This window comes from Oncorhynchus clarkii, chromosome 28, assembly GCF_045791955.1.
Source record: "Oncorhynchus clarkii lewisi isolate Uvic-CL-2024 chromosome 28, UVic_Ocla_1.0, whole genome shotgun sequence".
NCBI lineage: Eukaryota > Metazoa > Chordata > Actinopteri > Salmoniformes > Salmonidae > Oncorhynchus > Oncorhynchus clarkii.
Window position 1 is genome coordinate 14,020,840 of NC_092174.1, and position 20,694 is coordinate 14,041,533.

General features: G+C 42.1%; 1 protein-coding gene across 2 annotated transcripts in view; it reads left to right on the top strand.

The window, feature by feature from the left end:
- LOC139386594 (dihydropyrimidine dehydrogenase [NADP(+)]) overlaps positions 1-20,694 on the top strand; it is a 139,163-nt gene that overhangs the window by 69,932 nt on the left and 48,537 nt on the right. For both annotated transcript variants that reach the window (XM_071132277.1, XM_071132278.1), the window contains 3 exons: positions 3,758-3,968; positions 7,002-7,186; positions 7,426-7,641. In XM_071132277.1, coding sequence (XP_070988378.1) covers positions 3,758-3,968; positions 7,002-7,186; positions 7,426-7,641 — 612 coding nt within the window. The remainder of the gene's footprint in view (positions 1-3,757; positions 3,969-7,001; positions 7,187-7,425; positions 7,642-20,694) is intronic.

The window sequence follows — 20,694 nt, forward strand, 5'->3', positions numbered from 1 at the left end:
ATGGTGGCTTTAATCTTCCCTTTATATTAGCTCATGGCCATTCACATTGTCCTCTGTCTTATCTGGGAAAAAGTCTGAAAAAGTAATACAACTTATTGCACTGTAAAAAAATGTCTTACTTGTTTAATTGAAAGAAAAAGAAAAAAACAACTTGAGTGGATTATGAAACTGGAATTTTCCCACAAAACAATAATATATATTTTTTAATCGTTCTGAACAATCACTTAAAAAACATTTATTTAACTAGGCAAGTCAGTTAAGAACAAATTCTTATTTACAATGACGGCCTACCCCGGCCAAACCCTAACCCGGACGACGATGGACCAATTGCGAGCTGCCCTATGGGACTCCCAATCACAGCCGGGTTGTGACGTCAGTAGCCTTGATACCATGGAAACAGAAAGAACATAATAAAAATAATGATACTAAGAAAGAAAGGTAATTTAAAGTGAGTTTCAAACATACGGTACATACAGTGCCTTCAGAAAAGTATTTATATCTCTTGACTTAATACACATTTTGTTGTGTTACAGCCTGAATTCAAAATGGATTCAATGGATTTTTTCCCCTCACCCGTCGACACACAATACATCAGAATGACTTAGGAATTTATGCCTTTCCTAGGCACACTTTTCCTACGCACTTCTCAGTATTTGGTAGTCAGACTTATCTTATTCAGTCCCATAACGGGCTCTGAATAAATATAATTAAACCGCTGAAAACTCTCCCACGTGCCGGCCAACTGATTTTCTCATGCGGTTTCACATTGGAAAAGGGGCCACAATTCATGTCATTGTTGATGTGATTTTCAGTTTGTCTCCAGGGATCTTAAAGAAGAATGATCTAAAACAATTGCTATGTGTATTTACAATCCCCTTCTCCATACCGATTACTAATTTACCTAGCTCTTATCAATAGCTCTTATTAATTTATAAATGACAGTGCATGGAGAATGTTGTTATGTCTGGCGGGGAAAAAAGAAAGATGCGTTTTCCACTTGGAACTGACTGGTTCGCGCCAGCTTATTTATGGTTCCCTCTGACCTTAAGTCAAGGTCAGAATACGACGTATCTGTAGACACACCTCTGCCACGCCTTCATTTATTCTAACTCCACCTCTAACGAATAGTGGGTGAATAGCATGCTATTCTTATGCTTAAGTTCAAAGTCAGAATACTTATTGAGAAAAGCTCATAAAAAAGGAACTACATTCCATTTACACACCTTTAACTCAGGTCGGAATCGGGGCCTAAGCGCTTTCCACACCTGGATTGTGCAACATCTGCCCAGTATTCTTTTCAAAATTCTTCAGGCTGTGTCAAGTTGGCTGTTGATTATTACCAGGCAAACATTTTCAGGTCTTGACATAGATTTTAAAGCAGATTTAAGTCAAAACTGTAACTCAGGAACATTCACTGTCTTCTTGGTAAGCAACTTGTGTAGATTTGGCCTTGTGTTCTAGGTTATTGTCCTGCTGAAAGGGGAACTCATCTCCCAGTGACTGGTGGAAAGCAGACTGAACCAGGTTTTCCTCTAAGCCTGTGCTTAGTTCCATTACATTTATTTTTTTATCCTGAAAAACTCCCCAGTCCTTAACGATGACAAGCAAACCCATAACATGATGCAGCCAACAGTGTGCTTGAAAATATGGACTGTGGTACTCAGTAATGTGTTGTATTTCATTTACCCCAAACATAATTTTTTGTTCATGACAAAAAGTTCATTGCGTTGTCACAATTTTTGCAGTACTAATTTAGTGCCTTGTTGCAAACAGGATGCTTGTTGTATAATATTTTGTATTCGATACAAGCTTCCTTCTTTTCACTCTGTCAATTAGGTTAGTATTGTGGAGTAACTACAATGTTGTTGATTCATCAACAATTTTCTCCAATAAGAGCCATTAAACTCTGTTTTAAAGTCACCATTGGCCTCATGGTGAAATCCCTGAGCGGTTTCCTTCCTCTCCGGCAACGAAGGACACCTGTATCTTTGTATTGACTGGGTGTGTTGATACACCATCCAAAGTGCCATTAACTTCACCATATAATATTCAATGCTATTTTCTTTTTACCCATCTACCAATAGGTGCCGTGCTTTGCGAGGCATTGGAAAACCTCCCTGGTCTTTGTGGTTGAATCTGTTTGAAATCCATGCAACTGATGTGACATTTTTACTCTTGAACATATTTAAGCTTGCCTTAACAAAGGGCTTGAATACTTGACTCAAGACATTTCAGATGTATTTTTAATGTGTAGGGGTGTGAATACTTTCCGAAGGCACTCACATAGCTGTATAGGCCTCAAACATACGTAACATCCAATATTATAGAACAGAGACATCTTCGGCCAAGGTTTTTATACCAGGGGTGGCAGTGAGGTGACTATACCGCGTGAGCCCAGGATTTTGAACTCATTTGCTTAACAGCAGCAGGGGGGAACGATGGCCATTATAGCAGCCTGTCTGTCCCCCTACTGTGCACCCGCTGTGGACAGACACAGTAATTAGACCTGTGTCGTTGACTGGTTTTAAGCTGCTCTGCGGAATTCCTCAAGTTTGATCATGAATTCAAAGAAAGCCATAGCTGGGGGAATGGGAGAAAGATGTGAAAATTGGCTCTGGATGAACATAAAAATAAATAAATAAATAAAGTCTGTTTTTGTTTTGGGTTATCAACAGATTCAGCAATTCAGAGGTTTTGACCTTACCCCTCCAGTTGATGTCCACCCCGGCGCAGAAATGTAATTAGCATAATAAAACAAATCCCCGTGAAAATCAGTGTTTCAGAGATATCTGTTTTCTGGCATGGGCTGAGTCAATTTGTCGGCCTTCTGCATCTGTGAAGAAAAGTGGCAGAACCTACAGCGGCGTTTGTCAGACCAGGAGACATCCCCAAAATCTCATAGAAACATCTATCGTTCATACCGTTTGGCCTACAAATGAATACCCCTCTATGGATAGACAAGACTTTCACAAACACGATGCTGTTCTTCATTTTGCTCTGTGATCCCCCCCCCCCCCACAAGCTTCACAGACTCAACGGACTTGTCTGAAGTCAGTACTGCCGATGTGCCAACTTGTGTGTAGCGTTCAAACGGTTTGAGCGACCAACTAATATGACCTCTATATGACAAGTGTGGCGTATAGAAAAAAAACTGAATTCTATAGTAAGCGCTACTCGATCGAGGCTTACTACAGTATAGTACAAGTTTACTACAGAATTCTATAGTAAGCGCTACTCGATCGAGGCTTTACTACAGTATAGTACAAGTTTACTACAGAATTCTATAGTAAGCGCTACTCGATCGAGGCTTTACTACAGTATAGTACAAGTTTACTACAGAATTCTATAGTAAGCACTACTCGATCGAGGCTTTACTACAGTATAGTACAAGTTTACTACAGAATTCTATAGTAAGCGCTACTCGATCGAGGAAAAACTACAGTATAGTTTACTACAGAATTATATAGTAAGTGCTGTATTTTTTTATGTGGCTACAGGCGTCTGTAAATTCAAAAAGCTAAATTATCCTTGGTATGGCCATGTTAAAACAATTCCAAATATTTGCTTAGTAGAAACCCAGCCCCGGGCCCTTAGACTAAGGGATATATTAAACCGCATTAAATGTGGCATCAACATCCCATCTAAACGTCTTTTGTCATGTTTCAAAACACATGTCATCCTTGAAAGTTTTGCAGGCTGTGAAGTTGAGAACTTAGGACAGTGTAAAAATAAAAATTAAAATTCTCCATTTCCTCAGATGGAGCTGGCCAAGGAGGAGAAGTGTGAGTTTCTTCCCTTCCTGTTCCCTCGTGAGGTCATCATGAAGAACGGCCGAGTGGTCGGACTGCAGTTCTGCCGCACCGAGCAGACGGAGCGCGGCGATTGGCTGGAGGACGAGGACCAGATCGTCCGGCTCAAAGCCGATTATATCATCAGCGCCTTCGGCTCCATGCTGACTGACCCTCAAAGTAATGTTCAAACATGCCCCTTCATTGAAGTACCCTTAGAAGTGGCTGTTGAAGGATTGACCTGATAAAACAGAGTACCTACATAACTGGCAGAGTACTGGCAGAATGTTGATGATCAGACCCTAAATATGCATTACATTAAAATACATGACAATACATTACGTTGAAATACAGCTCCACTTTAGGTGTGGTCTAATCAAGATTTCTCAATCGCCGAACACCTCTACACTAAACGTGCCATACAAGAACGTGTCAGGCATTTCATCCAAATCCACACTGACCTCGCATTAAGCGATCTCTGTCATCTGTGGCAGCCAAGGTCTTGTAAGAGATTAGCTACAGTGTTAGTGCCCCAGCAGACAGCCTGCCGGGACAGGGCACTCATCGCTCTCCCCAGAATCCATTCTCCATACTTCCCTTTGTCTGTATGGTGGCCTGTCACGTATCTGGAAACTCTGTATGGGATTTCTTTCACACCAATCTATAGAGAAATAGAGCATTCAGAGGTGTCAAATGTCATTTCTGGAGGGCCAGTGAGTGTGCATGTTTTTGTTATAACCAAGCACTAACACGCTTCTAGCTAATAAACAAAGGATTTGTCCTCACTAAAAACCTTTATCAGCTGAATCAGATGTGTTAGTGCTGGGCTAGAACAAAAACAAACACCAGCCCTTTCAGGAATTGAGTTTGAGATCTCTGACCTCTCTGTGGCTCCACTTATCTGTACTTATGCAGATTGAAGATTTCAGCAGGGTGTGTGGTACGAATCACCCACAGAGGGAGGAGGGCTGGTTACAACCCATAAGCTGGAAATGAGAGGATCGTGTTGATTATTGTGTATGTTGTTGAGATCATCCAGACCTTTTGGGTGATTGAACCTAGCCTACGGACAACCAAATATTAGCCTAAACAGGAGGCAGCTATTAGAATGGTTTAGACCATTCGCTTGACAATATGTGACACTCACATACTCTATTAATACTTGCATAGATGAATCGTTGTTGAATGTCATGTATTTTGCATAATGTGCAATGTGAGCTCCAAAAGTGTTGGGACAGTGACAATTGTTGTTGTTGTTTTTGCTCTGTACTCCAGCACCTTGGATTTGAAATGATACAATGACTTTGAGGTTAAAGTGCAGACTGTCAACATTAGTTTGAGTGTATTTTCATCCATATCGGGTGAACCGTTTAGATATTACAGAAGTTTAGGGGACCAAAAGTATTGGGACAAATTCACTTATGTGTATTAAAGTAGTCAAAAGTTTTGTATTTGGTCCCATATTCCTACAAACTTGTTGGATGCATTTGCTGTTTGTTTTGGTTGTGTTTCAGTTCATTTTGTGCACAATGGACATTTATGGTAAATCATGTAGTGTAATTTTGGAGTCCCTTTTATTGTAAACACATGCTACCATGATTATAGATATTCCTGAATGAATCGTGAATAATGATGAGTGAGAAAGTTACATACACACAAATATCATACCCCCAAGACATGCTAACCTCTCACCATTTCAATAACAGGGGAGGTTAGCAATGTTGGGGGAGGTATGATATTTGTGTGTTTGTGTATAGTCACAAGCTTGATGTAATCATTGGGTGCTATGAATATGGGACCAAATACTACAATTTTGACTACTTTAATACACATATAAGTGAATTTGTCCCAATACTTTTGGTCCACTAAAATGGGGAGAATATACACAAAAACTGCTGTAATATCTAAACGGTTCACCCGATATGGATGAAAATACCCTCAAATTAAAGCTGTTAGTCTCCAATTTAACCTCATGTGGATTGAATCATTTCAAATCAAAAGTTCTGGAGTACAGAGCCAAAACAACAACAAAAATGATCACTGTCCCAACACTTTTGGAGCTCACTGTATGTCATATACTGTATAGTTGGTTACATAGCCTACAGGAAGGTGCTTTGACCAGTGTCTCGGTATCACTATCTGTCATCAAAAATCTCTGATACAGTGAGTTTTAACTCAGTCATTGTACAGTAAAGTAGAGGACTAATAAATGCTGATAGCAGATTAGATAGTGGCAGATAGTGGATTAATTGATAAATACCACTATATACTTACCTAGCTAGTAGATGTACAGTATGAATCACCAGCTCACAGAGGAGGCAGTCAATCTGTCTGTCTGTCTGTCTGTCTGTCTGTCTGTCTGTCTGTCTGTCTGTCTGTCTGTCTGTCTACGTGTGTGTGTGTGTGTGTGTGTGTGTGTGTGTGTGTGTGTGTGTGTGTGTGTGTGTGTGTGTGTGTGTGTGTGTGTGTGTGTGTGTGTGTGTGTGTGTGTGTGTGTGTGTGTATGTGTGTGTGTGTGCTTGTGTGTGCGTGTGTGTGTAGTCTTGCCTGGCAGAGGCCCATATGACAGCATGGATTCTTCTCACTAATGGAGCTCAGCAATCAGCATCTGTCAGTGGAGTTATCTCCAGAGAGATAGAGTGGAGGTCTGTGGAAGAAGTGATGTTATTTAAGGAGAAGATCTCAGGAGTCTCTGACATGTCACACTCCACAGCCTTCCTACAGTAAAGGGGGGGGGGGGGGGGGGGGGTGCTTGTGTGATGGACCCTCCACTTACAATGATCATTGAACTGTCAGTCCAAATGCAGTACCAGGAGGGACAACAAAAGGACAGTATCAATAAAGAATAAGTTACAGTATATCAAATATCCCCCTGTGATGTCTTATACAGTACACACATTCATTATTCTGCTCCTTTTCAAACATAACACGACCTGCTGACCCAGGAACTAGGGGTGCTCAAGGTGCTGCAGCACCCCTTGAAAAAAATAATAATAAAAGAAAGTTTTTCACAAAAGTGGTGCACTGGGCCTTTACTACTCCTGTATTAGCAAACTGATACGGCCATCTGCAGCACGGCGAGAAACATCCCTCTCAGCACCCCAACCCCCAAACATCTTCCCGCTGCTATGTGCTGACCCCTGAACTTTGGGGACTTCTTTCTATTGTAATAATGTCATATTAACCATGTCTGTTATGTCTCATTCTAAACAGTCCAGGATGCCATGGCTCCCATCAAGCTGAACCGCTGGGGCACTCCAGACCTAGACCCTGAGACCATGCAGAGCAGTGAGCCCTGGGTGTTTGCTGGCGGAGACATCGCAGGGCTGGCCAACACCACAGTGGAGTCTGTCAATGACGGAAAGCAGGCTTCCTGGCACATCCACAAGTACCTCCAGGTGGGTGGGACAACTATGACCAGCTGCAGAGTTGAATGGGCTATTATACATGGGTCGTATTCATTACTGCACACCGTAGCAAAACGTTTTAGAATGGAAACATTTCTTGTTGGACATGTCCAGCTAGTCCCTCCCTGTTTGTCTGTGTTTACCCTATTTGGTGCCTAATGAATACCGCACAGACAATAATGATGATGCCTTCCTAAAACCTGTTGCAATTCTGCTTCTGTTCCCTACAGTCCCTCCACAGCCAGACAGTGGACAGCACCCCCGCTCTGCCTCTGTTCAACTGTGCCATCGACATGGTGGACATCAGTGTAGAGATGTGTGGCATCACCTTCCCGAACCCCTTTGGCCTGGCCAGTGCTCCCCCCACCACCAGCACGGCCATGATCCGCAGGGCTTTCCAACAGGGTTGGGGCTTCGCTCTCACCAAGACTTTTGGACTGGACAAGGTACAGACAAACAGAGACCGAGAGAGAGAGATGCACACATGCATGTGTGTGTGTGTGTGTGTGTGTGTGTGTGTGTGTGTGTGTGTGTGTGTGTGTGTGTGTGTGTGTGTGTGTGTGTGTGTGTGTGTGTGTGCGCAGTGCTGCCAATTTAGCGACATTGTCGCCATATTTACCAAGTTTTCAGACTCCTCCAGCGACTCTTATTGGTAAAAGAGACTAGCGACAAATCCAGCTACTTTTCAGGTTGCCTTTGGGAAGTTTTGGAACAGATGATTTCTATGGTTTTGATAGCATTTAGAAACTTTCCCCACGCAATTCTGCAGCAAACGAGAGTGGGAGAAGCTGTCTGTGCAACAGAAGTTGCAGCAAGGGCGCACATGCAGGCATGGAAGCACAAGGAGAGGTGGTGTGCAGCGAAAACGCTACAGCGGGGGACCGCACTTGTGCCACAGCAAGGCAAATTGGTGCCGTGACGTCATCGCAGCAACGGCAAAACGTCATCTAGCGACTTCTAGCGACAAATCCAGGAGCGACACTGACGTTTTTGGCAACGCTGACGTTTTTGACATACGCGTGCATGCAAATGTTTCACAGTGTTAAGAGCAGTGTTGAGCATCTAAGCATTATGAACAGACCGTTGCGTGTCTCTGTGCCTTGTCTTTGAGCCTGTCTAACCTTGGCCAAGGCTCCGATAAGTCATAACGGTAGCACATAAAAGCAGCCTCCATCCACAGGCGTATGCATTAATAAAGCCCTAATAACTCATAAAGGAATGCAGCGCTCCTCACACGCAAACACGCTCCCCGGTAATGAGCTCCCGTCAGGTGGCAGACACTCCAGCTAAACCAACACGCTCCCATTAGAACAAGATGCATCTGCCTTGTTAGCAATGTAACATTTGCTCTTGACAGGAGAGTGAAAAAAAGAGAAAGAGAGAGAGAGAGAGAGAGAGAGAGAGAGAGAGAGAGAGAGAGAGAGAGCGAAAGCCATTAGTTGCTTATTGAGCTCCAGCAGAAAATCTTTTGTTTTAATTTACTTTCTAATTCTAGTGATGGGGAAATTAATCAGTAACATCTGTTTGCTCTGTTCTCGCTAGCAGCTCTTTATTAGTGAAGTTAGAAATGGACATTTGCTGAAAAAAAGAGAGACCAAACAAGGAGCGCTTGTTCGGAGTTGTGTAAGGCATCGCTATAGCAACAATTAGGGTAGTGCATCAGGTGCAGCCTCACATTAAGGTTTTTTTTTCTTCGACTGTGGTGAAGAAATTATTATCTCGTGTGAAATTGAGTGGAAATCTGTTGCCAGACGGTTGAGAATTTGTTAGAGTATTTGGTTAGGCCAAAAGGTGCCATGCTTTTTCCGAACGGTTTTTAAAAAATCTATTATGACTAATTGGTGGAAGTCTCACCAAGCTTTCAAATTCAATTAAGAAATTGGTTTCTGCCTGAAAAATAATAAATAAGGACTTGAATCTATAGTGCTAAGAGTGACAGTTTTTCAAGAAGCACACTCCTGGATGATGGTCCAACTACTAAGAGTAATTCAATAGACATTGGATTTATTTTTTAAATGTTTTAAAATCCAAAGTGATTATTACAGTTGCAACTAGCCTGCCTCTAAACATCATGTCTGTTTATCCCTTTAAACACGACTTAGAGGGATAGTTCAACGAGTATCAATGTTTTTCAGGCATTTTCCTTCACCCTGAAAGTGTTCTAAAGTTGAGTCCACATTCCAAGGCATGTGCTGTACAGATCCTGCTGTGCAGGCTTTACTACTTCACTAACCTGTACATGTCCTTGAGCATTGAAAAACACCCTACTCACATGCAACCTGTAGATGTATTTTCAGGACAAATACATTAAAACACCTTGGACTCTGCAAGTTAGCCTTTGGCCAAAATCTATATTTTTAACCTCACTTCCTCCCTCTCAATGACTCATTTTATTTGTCAAGCACTTTGAAATACAGCCCCCCGTCAGAAATGTGCTCTCGAAATAAAAATTGGATTTGATTTGGAATGTGTACAGTAGCATTGTGTTACATTTTTCACTCACTACCGCTCTTTTGCTCTTCATACTGGTCAATGTCAGTGCCATGTGCCTTACTATTCCCCAATAGCTCCTGCTTACCAGCAGCGCAGCAGCTCGCCCCCAGCTCATATCTCTGTAAACAGAAATCATATTGCACTCTATTGTGTGCTTTGTATGTCAAACTATTGCACTGAGCCTCTCCTGTCTCTCTCCCTGAGAAGGATAAAGAAAGTACTGTGTCAACAGTGCTCCTCTGTTCCATCATTATACCCTAAACATGAGGGACTTCTTTTTAATATCCTGTTCTCCCCCTACCCGCCAAGCAAACCCCCCCCCCCCCCCCCCCCCCCCCCCCCCGATCGCAACACCCCAGCCGCTCCGCGTCGATAGCATTCAGGGCGCATGGCCTGATTGTCACAGTGGATATGGAAATATCCTAACACGGTGTGCGTGTGCGGAATAGCTAATTGCCTTATGGCGCGATACAGCGGAAGCCCACTCGCTTAAACTTGCAGGCGGCACTTCCATTCATTATAATTAATGAACTACATTGCATATGTAAATGTTTTTTTCCCTTCTGGCGAGGATTGCTTCTACCGTGGGATGTAAATCAAGGACATAGGGATCAGACCAGAGTCCTGGTAAACCTGTTGGTAAACCCTGTCTCAACCACATCTCATCACTGAGTGACATGACAGTCAAGCAGCTTGGGCTGCTGTTGAAGGGGTCACGGTCGCGGTCCTGAACACTGACCAGTTCTATCCTCGATTGATGTGATGAGACGATCCCAGGTAGATTCACTGCGGCTTGTGAAGCTGGAGCACATGGATCTGAAGGTTGAGGTTTGAACCCTTACGGCTCAATTAGCCTCTCTAACTGGTGTGTGTGTGTGTGTGTGTGTGTGTGTGTGTGTGTGTGTGTGTGTGACTTACGTCTCCCAAGGAGGGAGAGTTGGGTAAATTTGCTTGTTTACCCAACCGTGGGACAGACTGTGTTTGTTCCCACACTCGGGACTCTGACTCTCTATTGCTTACATGGACTCTTGGCCTTCCATTGTATTCTAACCACCTCTCACTGGCTTTGTATTCATGTTACCTGATGAAATTGCTGTACAATATCATCTTGTTGCCCTTCAAATGTCATTTAAATGTCATAAATCAACACTGCAGAGCTCTCACTGTCCTCTGCCGTGCCCTGATTGTATTACTGCTTATGATATCTGGAAATGTGCATGAACAGCCTGGCCCATTTACTGTTGCTAGCACCAAGCACTGACTTGTGCTCTGATATCTTCTTCACTGATTTCTGCTCTTGTAAAAGCCTGGGTTTTCTGCACGTTAACACTAGTAGCTTATTACCTAACATGTATCAATTGAAAATGTGGGTTCACAGCTCAAATCCAGACATGTTGGTCATTACTGAGATGTGGTTAAGAACGAGTGTTTTGAACACGGATGTTAACCTTTCTGGTTATAACCTTTTTTGGCAAGACAGATCTTCCAAAGGTGGTGGAGTAGCAATCTTTACCAAGCAACAGCTTCAGTGCTCGGTTGTCTCCACCAAGTCTGTCCCCAAACAATTTGATTTGCTGTTTTTAAGCATTAAACTTTCAGATAGCTCTTTGTTGACTCTTGCTGGGTGTTATCGTCCACCATCAACACCGGCCTGCACCCTACCTTCCCTAAGCTCTCTCTTGGCCCCTTACAAGAAGTCTGAATGTGTCCTATTAGGTGACCTAAATTGGGACATGCTTAAACCACCTGACCAAGACCTAAATTTGGCAAAAGGTTTGGCACACGCATACTCAGGCTGATTGGCTCTCATTCAACCAAATGAGAAATAAGTGCACTCAGGCTATCCGGAAGGCCAAAGTTACTTACTTTAAGGAGCAGTTCTCTCTCTGTGGGTCTAACCCCAAGAAGTTCTGGAAAACGGTTAAAGACCTGTAGAATAAACCCTCCTTCTCACAGCTGCACATGTCCCTTAAGGTTGATGATGTGGTTGTTACTGAGGAGCACATGGCTGAGCTCTTTAATCACCACTTCATTAAGTCAGGATTCCTATTTGACTCAGCCATGCCACCATGCCTGTCCAACATTTCCTCATCTCCCACCCCTTCTAATGCGACTAGCCCCTATGCTCCTCCCTATTTTTCCGCCGCCCCACGACAAAGTTTCTCCCTGCAGGCCGTCACTGAGTCCGAGGTGCTAAAGGAGCTGCTTAAACATCTGGGTGAGATGGTTTAGACCTTTTCTTCTTTAAGGTTTCTGCCCCTATCATCGCCTATCTCTGACCTTATTAATATGTCTCTCCTTTCTGGAGAGGTTCCCATTGTTTGGAAGGCAGCCACGGTGCATCCTTTATTTAAAGAAGGGGATCAAGCTTATCCTAACTGTTATAGGCCAATTTCTATTTTGCCCTGTTTATCAAAAGTGTTGGAAAAACCTGTAAATAATAAACTAACTGGCTTTCTTGATGTCTATAGTATTCTCTCTGGTATGCAATCTGGTTTCCCAGGTTATGGATGTGTCACTGCAACCTTAAATGTCCTAAATTATGTCACCATTGCCCTTGATTCTAAGCAATGTTGTGCTGCTATTTTTTTGACTTGGCCAAAGCTTTTGATACAGTAGACCATTCCATTCTTGTGGGCCCGGCTAATGAGTATTGGTGTCTCTGAGGGGTCTTTGGCCTGGTTTGCTAACTACTTCTCTCAACGAGTGCAGTGTATAAAGTCAGAAAATCTGCTGTTTCAGACACTGGCTGTCACCAAGGGAGTACCCCAAGGCTTGATCCTAGGCCCCACCCTCTTCTTAATTTACATCAACAACATAACTCAGGCAGTAGGAAGCTCTCTCATCCATTTATATGCAGACGATGCAGTCTTATACTCAGCTGGCCCCTCCCAGGATTTTGTGTTAAACGCTCTATAACAAAGTCTTCTTAGTCTCCAACAAGCTTTCTCTGCCCTTAACCTGTTGCGTCTACCAAACCCGGATCCGGGATTCTATTTACAGACCTAAGCTCATTACCATAACGCAACGTTAACTATTCATGAAAATCGCAAATGAAATGAAATAAATATGCCATCTCTCAAGCTTAGCCTTTTGTAAACAACACTGTCATCTCAGATTTTCAAAATATACTTCTCAACCATAGGAAAACAATCATTTGTGTAAAAGTGGCTAGCTAGCGTAGCATTTAGCGTTAGCATTAGCGTTAGCATCCAGCACGCAAGATTTCAACAAAAACATAAAAGCCTTCAAATAAAATAATTTACCTTTGAAGAACTTCGGATGTTTTCAATGAGGAGACTCCTAGTTAGATAGCAGATGCTCAGTTTTTCCAAAAAAGATTCTTTGTGAATTCGAAATAGCTCCGTTTTCTGCATCACATTTGGCTACCAAAAAGAAAAAGAAAATTCAGTCCTCAAAACGCGAACTTTTTTCCAAATTAACTCCATAATATCGACTGAAAACATGGCAAACGTTGTTTAGAATCAATCCTCAAGGTATTTTTCACATATCTCTTCAATGATATATCGTTCGTGGAAGCATGGTTTCTCCCCTCAATCAAATGGAAAAGTACAAGCAGCTGGCGTTTGCGCACCGAATTCCACGCAGGACACCAGGCGGACACTTGGAAAATGTAGTCTCTTATGGTCAATCTTCCAATGATATGCCTACAAATACGTCACAATGCTGCTAACACCTTGGGGGAACGACAGAAAGTGTAGGCTCATTCCTTGCGCAATCACAGCCATATAAGGAGACAATGGAAAACAGAGCTTCAGAGATTCTGCTAATTTCCTGCTTGACGCATCATCTTGGTTTCGCCTGTAGAATGAGTTCTGGGGCACTTACAGACAATATCTTTGCAGATTCTGAAACTTCAGAGTGTTTTCTTTCAAAAACTGTCAAGAATATGCATAGTCGAGCATCTTTTCGTGACAAAATATCGCGCTTAAAACGGGAACGTTTTTTATCCAAAAATGAAATAGCGCCCCTAGAGATCCAAGAGGTTAACCTTGTTCTGAACACCTCCAAAACAAAGGTCATGTGGTTTGGTAAGAAGAATGCCCCTCTCCACACCAGTGTGATTACTGCCTCTGAGGGTTTAGAGCTTGAGGTAATCACCTCATACAAGTACATGGGAGTATGGCTAGACGGTACACTGTCCTTCTCTCAGCACATATCAAACCTGCAGGCTAAGGTTAAATCTGGACTTGGTTTCCTCTATCGTAATTGCTCCTCTTTCACCCATGCTGCCAAACTAACTCTGATTCAGATGACCATCCTACCCATGCTAGATTACGGAGACGTAATTTATAGATCGTCAGGTAAGGGTGCTCGCGAGCAGCCAGATGTTCTTTACTATTTGGCCATCAGATTTGTCACCAATGCTCCATATAGGACACATCACTGCACTCTATACTCCTCTGTAAACTGGTCATCTCTGTATACCTGTCGCAAGACCCACTGGTTGATGCTTATTTATGAAACCCTCTTAGGCCTCACTCCCCCCTATCTGAGATACCTACTGCAGCCCTCCTCCTCCACATACAACACCCGTTCTACCAGTCACATTCTGTTAAAGGTCTCCAAAGCACGAACATTCCCTGGGTCGCTCCTCTTTTCAGTTCGCTGCAGCTAACGACTGGAATGAGCTGCAAAATAAACAGTCAAAATTAACAGTTTTATCTCCATCTCTTCATTCAAAGTGTATTGTTGTCTCTATCTTATTTCCCTTTGTGCTGTTGTCTGTGCCCAATAATGTTTGTACCATGTTTTGTGCTGCTACCATGTTGTTGTCATGTGTTGCTGCCATGCTATGTTGTTGTCTTAGGTCTCTCTTTATGTAGCGTTGTGGTGTCTCTCTTGTCGTGACGTGTGTTTTGTCCTATATTTCTATTCTATTTTTAATCCCAGCCCCAGTCCCCGCAGGAGGCCTTTTGCCTTTTGGTAGGCCGTCATTATGAATAAGAATTTGTTCTTAACTGACTTGCCTAGTTAAATAAAGGTTATATAATATAACAAACTTAAGGGCTGCCTTGGTTCCCATCCAGGAGGTCTCACTAATCAAACTGAACTGGAGTCATGAGCGGCTTTCATCGACAGGTTTAAAAAAAAAAGAGAGATAATGAATTAGGTTTGATGTTGTTTCATGTGCGGGTCATTGACTGGAGTTCATGCAACACCACACTCACCAGACACACACAAACCTATCCAAGGATCTCTCCCCTTGTGATTGATCAAACCGAACTGAATGATTGCAATAGTAAAGGTGGATATGTTTGTTTAGAACATGGATTGACCGCAGACTGCACACATGATCATATATACTGAACAAAAATATAAATGCAACAAGTGTTGGTCCCATGTTTCATGTGCTGAAATAAAGGATCCCAGAAAGGTTCCATGCGCACAAAAGCTTATTTCTCTCAAATTTTCTGCACAAATTTGTTTACATCCCTGTTGGTGAGCATTTCTCCTTTGCCAAGATAATCCATCCACCTGACAGGTGTGGCATATAAATTAAACAGCATGATCATTATACAGGTGCACCTTAGCTGGGGACAATAAAAGGTTACTCTAAAATGTGAAGTTTTGTCACACAACAAAATGATACAGATGTTTAAAGTTTTGAGGGCGCATGCAATTGGCATGCTGACTGCAAGAATGTCCACCCGAGCTGTTGCCAGAGAATTGAATGTTAATTTTTTTTTAAATCTATCAAAAGCCGACCTCCAACGTGATTTTAGAGAATTTGGCAGTACGTCCAACCGGACTCACAACAGCAGACCACATGTAACCATTCTAGCCCAGGACCTCCACATCAACATTCACCTGTGGGATCATCTGAGACCAGCCAATGGGACAGCTGATGAAATTTAGGAGTATTTCTGTCTTTAAAAAAGCGCTTTTGTGGGGAAAAACTTATTCTGATTGGCTGGGCACGGCTCCAAAGTGGGTGGGCATATGCCCTCCCAGGCCCACCCATGGCTGTGCACCTGCCCAGTCATGTGAAATCCATAGCTTAGGGCCTAATGAATTTATTTAAATTAACTGATTTACTTATACAGTTGAAGTCGGAAGTTTACATACACTTAGGTTGGAGTCATTAAAACTCGTTTTTCAACCCCCCCTCACATTTCTTGTTAACAAACTATAGTTTTGGCAAGTCGGTTAGGACATCTACTTTGTGCATGACACAAGTCATTTTTACAACAATTGTTTACAAGACAGATTATTTCACTTATAATTCACTGTATCACAATTCCAATGGGACAGAAGTTTACATACACTAAGTTGACTGAGCCTTTAAACAGCTTGGAAAATTCCAGAAAATTATGTCATGGCTTTAGAAGCTTCTGATAGGCTAACTTACATAATTTGAGTCAATTGGAGGTGTACCTGTGGATGTATTTCAAGACCTACCTTCAACCTCATTGACTCATTGGGAAAATCAAAAGAAATCAGCCAAGACCTCAGAAAAAAAATTGTAGACCTCCACAAGTCTGGTTCATCCTTGGGAGCAATTTCCAAACGGCTGAAGATACCACGCTCATCTGTACAAACAATAATACACAAGTATAAACACCATGGGACCACACAGCCGTCATACCACTCAGGAAGAAGACGCGTTCTGTCTCATAGAGATTAACGCAGTTTGGTGCAAAAAGTGCAAATCAATCCCAGAACAACAGCAAATGACCTTGTGAAAATGCTGGAGGAAACAGGCACAAAATGATCTATATCCACAGTAAAACAAGTCCTATATCGACATAACCTGAATGGCCGCTCAGCAAGGAAGAAGCCACTGCTCCAAAACCGCCAAAAAAAGCTAGACTACTATTTGCAAATGTATTTGGGGACAAATATCATACTTTTCAGAGAAATGTCCTCTGGTCTGATGAAACAAAAATAGAACTATTAGCCATAATGACCATCATTATGTTTGGAGAAAAAAGGGGGAGGCTTGCAAGCTGAAGAACACCATCCCGACCGTGAATCACGGGGGTGGCAGCATCATGTTGTGGGGGTGTTTTGCTGCAGGAGAGACTGGTGCACTTCACAAAATAGATGGCATCATGAGGAAGAAAAATTATGTGGATATATTGAAGCAACATCTCAAGACATCAGTCAGGAAGTTGAAGTTTGGTCGCAAGTGGGTCTTCCAAATGAACAATGACCCCAAGCATACTTCCAAAGTCAAGGTATTGGAGTGGCCATTACAAAGCCCTGACCTCAATCCTATAGAAAATTTGTGGGCAGAACTGAAAAAGCATGTGCGAGCAAGGAGGCCTACAAACCTGACTCAGTTACACCAGCTCTGTCAGGAGGAATGGGCAAAAATTCACCCAACTTATTGTGGGAAGCTTGTGGAAGGCTACCCAAAACGTTTGACGTAAGTTAAACAATTTAAAGGCAATGCTACCAAATACCAATTGAGTGTATTTAAACTTCTGACCCACTGGGAATGTGATGAAAGAAATAAATGCTGAAATAAATCATTCTCTCTACTATTATTCTGACATTTTACATTCTTAAAATAAAGTGGTGATCCTAACTGACCTAAGACAGGGAATTTTAACAAGGATTAAATGTCAGGAATTGTGAAAACTGAGTTTCAATGTATTTGGCTAAGGTGTATGTAAACTTCCGACTTCAACTGTATGAACTGTAACGCATTAAAATTGTTGTTCAGTATAGTATAGTCTCTCACACACAGCATAGACAGGTCAAATAATCAACCTACTTGATCACATGAGTAAGGATTGAGACGTTTCCTCCAAACATTAACGTACCTAAAAGGCCATTTTGGAAGTGCTAGTGCTTCGTTCTACATTTCCTCGTCTCCCCATCTCCCCTGTCATTACAGCACAATTATGCTGGATGATCATTGGCATTTCTTGATGGCGTTGTCAGACTGTCAACAGTGGTCAAAACTGTTCCCGGTGGAGCCGGTGAAATGGGATGGGAAGGATGTTCCAGGCCATGAAACAGATGTGTATCCCCTGCAGTTACATTATATTTAATCAGGCAAAGCACCAAGGTGCCATTTCCGCCCCACTGAGCTGCAGTATAAGTGAAAATGGCCATAGGCTGGCGAGGACCCAGAGCGTATATCACAGAGCCCGAGCTGTCAAAGCAGTCAGTACTGCAAAGATCAGAGAGATGTCAGCTAATTGCCTACTAATTACCCAGTAAATTGTCTAATTAAGCTAGATGCTTAATTAGGGGTACGCCTAGAATAGCAGGCAGTGGTTGGTGAATGGATTCATTCCCGTTGTTTTGTCTCTTTGGGTGTTAGCTAGGTGGTATAGATAGGAAACTGTCATTGATAGGCAGAAGAAACAGGGGTAAGTGTGAGATGCACTGCAGAGATATGGAAAGGCAGAGGATGGCAGGGCTGAGAAACAATAATAGATATTGTTTGCTCTAACCAATAATGTGAAATACTGTATGTGTATCTCAAATTAGCTATTGCAAACTACAAGTGTCACAAAGGCCGCCCTCAGAAGGTAACAATAATGTGGAATTAGCTCTGCACTCATAGTCATCAAGAACTCAAGAACTCCCATCAAGAACTCCCTCATACTCTAGAATGAACATATACTTCTCAGTCATAGTCATCAAGAACTCCCTCATACTCTAGAATGAACATATACTTCTCAGTCATAGGTAGCAGGAACTCCCTCATACTCAATAATGAAAACGTACCTTACGCTATGTCAGGATTACCATCCGTGCATATAAGATAGATACGAAGATCATCCTCTCTTCATTCAACCTCCGCCTGGTTGTTTAAATGTATAACGTATCCTTATTCGTATTTAATTCAACTTGACCCCTTAAGGTTTTCCGTTTCTGGTGGTGGGATCTCAGTGTTGTTCTTCAGTCAACCATCCGGCTTCTAGATGTCATCCCTATTTATAGCTAAGCCTCTCCCATCTGTACTGTCCGTCTGCTGCCTGCTCTTCATCAGACGTGAGCAGTGAGCATCTTCCCACTCTGTCCCTGATGGCCGCATGTGTCCAGAAGGCAGAAGGAGGCGGGAAATCGATACAGGGCCAGAGACTAGGCGGCCATCTTCCTGAAATTAGTGCCAATTTGTTATGTGTGATCTCATAGGGGATGCAGTGTGGGTGGCTCCTCCCCCTCCCAGAGGCCTTTGCTGTTGGTGTAGCACAGGTATTCAGGTACAGGCCAGAGTAACTCCATAGCGTTACCTAAATACACAGAAGAAAATGTGTTCGTACGCACACACACACCACAGAATTAGGCATCTCAATTGATTCCACTACAAGCACTGAGTATTAGGATCTTGTTGAAACGAAACTAGCGCCTTTCTTGCCTTGTCAAAATAGGGCCTTTTATGTAAGGGTCACTTTTTCCATGTCCCTGAAAACTGAAGAGTTAAATTGCTTTGTTTGCTAATTAAAACAACTGTCTGGCAGCTGAACCCTGTCTCATAGTTTATGTGTGAAACTTAAATCATTATAAGAAAAGCAGGTCTAAATTTACAGATGAGAGATTTATGTAATTGGTCATTCTATGTTTGTGAAAGTCTGCCTACTTACCAGTGTGTGGGAAGAACTTTATAGATGTCAAAACTTTATAGATTTACAGTAACAAAAAACTTTTTAATGCTTGTCTATTACCAGTGGGTGTTATTTTTATGAGTTTAGCCTTCTTTGTACGAGAAGCTAATTTATTGCCTGGTTGCTTGTTGTTTATGGTAATTGTGTGAAGCTCATTATTTGCATCACATGAATTAAAAAAAACAAGAATCATGTCAATCTTGGTTTACTATTCTCAGGACAAACTTACCTATCTCGTGATACACAAACTTTGTTGACGTCGTTTTTGAAGTGTCGTTCTGATGTTTACCTTCTGAGGGGTTGAATTCAGCAATGTTATTTATTCTTCTCAAGCACCAGGCGCCATTTTGTTTGTTTTTTTATCACTGAAGTCAGCATGCGTTCATTCTGTCTAATGTGTTAACTATGACCACTTAGTCCCTTTGGCAAGGGCACATATATTTCTCTTGCAGTCATTTTCAAATGACTTGGTACTTCAATGGGATATCACTTTTCAACAGTAAAAGTAAAACAATCGCCGGAGGCCATTTTTAATTAATAGTTTAAATTGCCCATGATATGTCGCTGTTTATAACACCGTTAGGGAAGTAGGTCACAAAATGACATTTTCACTCAAAGTACACTCTCGTTGTTATTGTTGCTACCTTTTAGTTTTGCATCGTGTTTGGCAAGAAAACGCTTCATATTATATGTGAAGCTCAATTGTACACCTTCAGCACTTTGACACAAAATGGCATTCCTAGATGCATTTCTTTGCCTATAGTTTCCAAATATATGAATATCTCAAGAATATTTCCAAAATGAGCCAAAAAAGTTTGAAACACAGGGAGCATGAATGCATCTCCCAGAGTGATAAAGGGACTGATTTTAAAAGATGACAATTTTAGGTCATACCCAAGACATGCCTTTTCAGGCACTGAAAGCTGCTGCGCTGTAGTGGCTCTGATTGAAAGAGAAAAACGAGATATTGAAAGCAATTTGCCACAGCCCTTAGGAACTCTGTTCTCTGCCCAGACCGTGAGTATGCATGCGTCTCCCTCTAAACGGAACTTACAGGGTCATGAAACCACTTAAGATGGCAAATGGGAGGAGGATTAGATTTAGATTGTTTATGAAAAATGCATAGATCAAAGTGGCAAATAGAAAGAAAAAAAAAACTCTAAGTAAATTAACACGCAGGTCACTTGCCCTGTCTGGACCAAAGAAATCAGAACAAAGTAGGTAGAATCACCTCCCAATATATGATATGCCTGCTGCCCTCCCTCTAATGTCACATAGAATAAAATGGCTTAACATTCAATCGAGGGTCATGGTGATTAACCTACAGATAGAACATGGTGGCACCAGAGCTATAGCTGAAGGTATGATTGAGCTGTGTGATGTTCCATTTGGTCTTCTTGACCCGGCTCGCAAGTC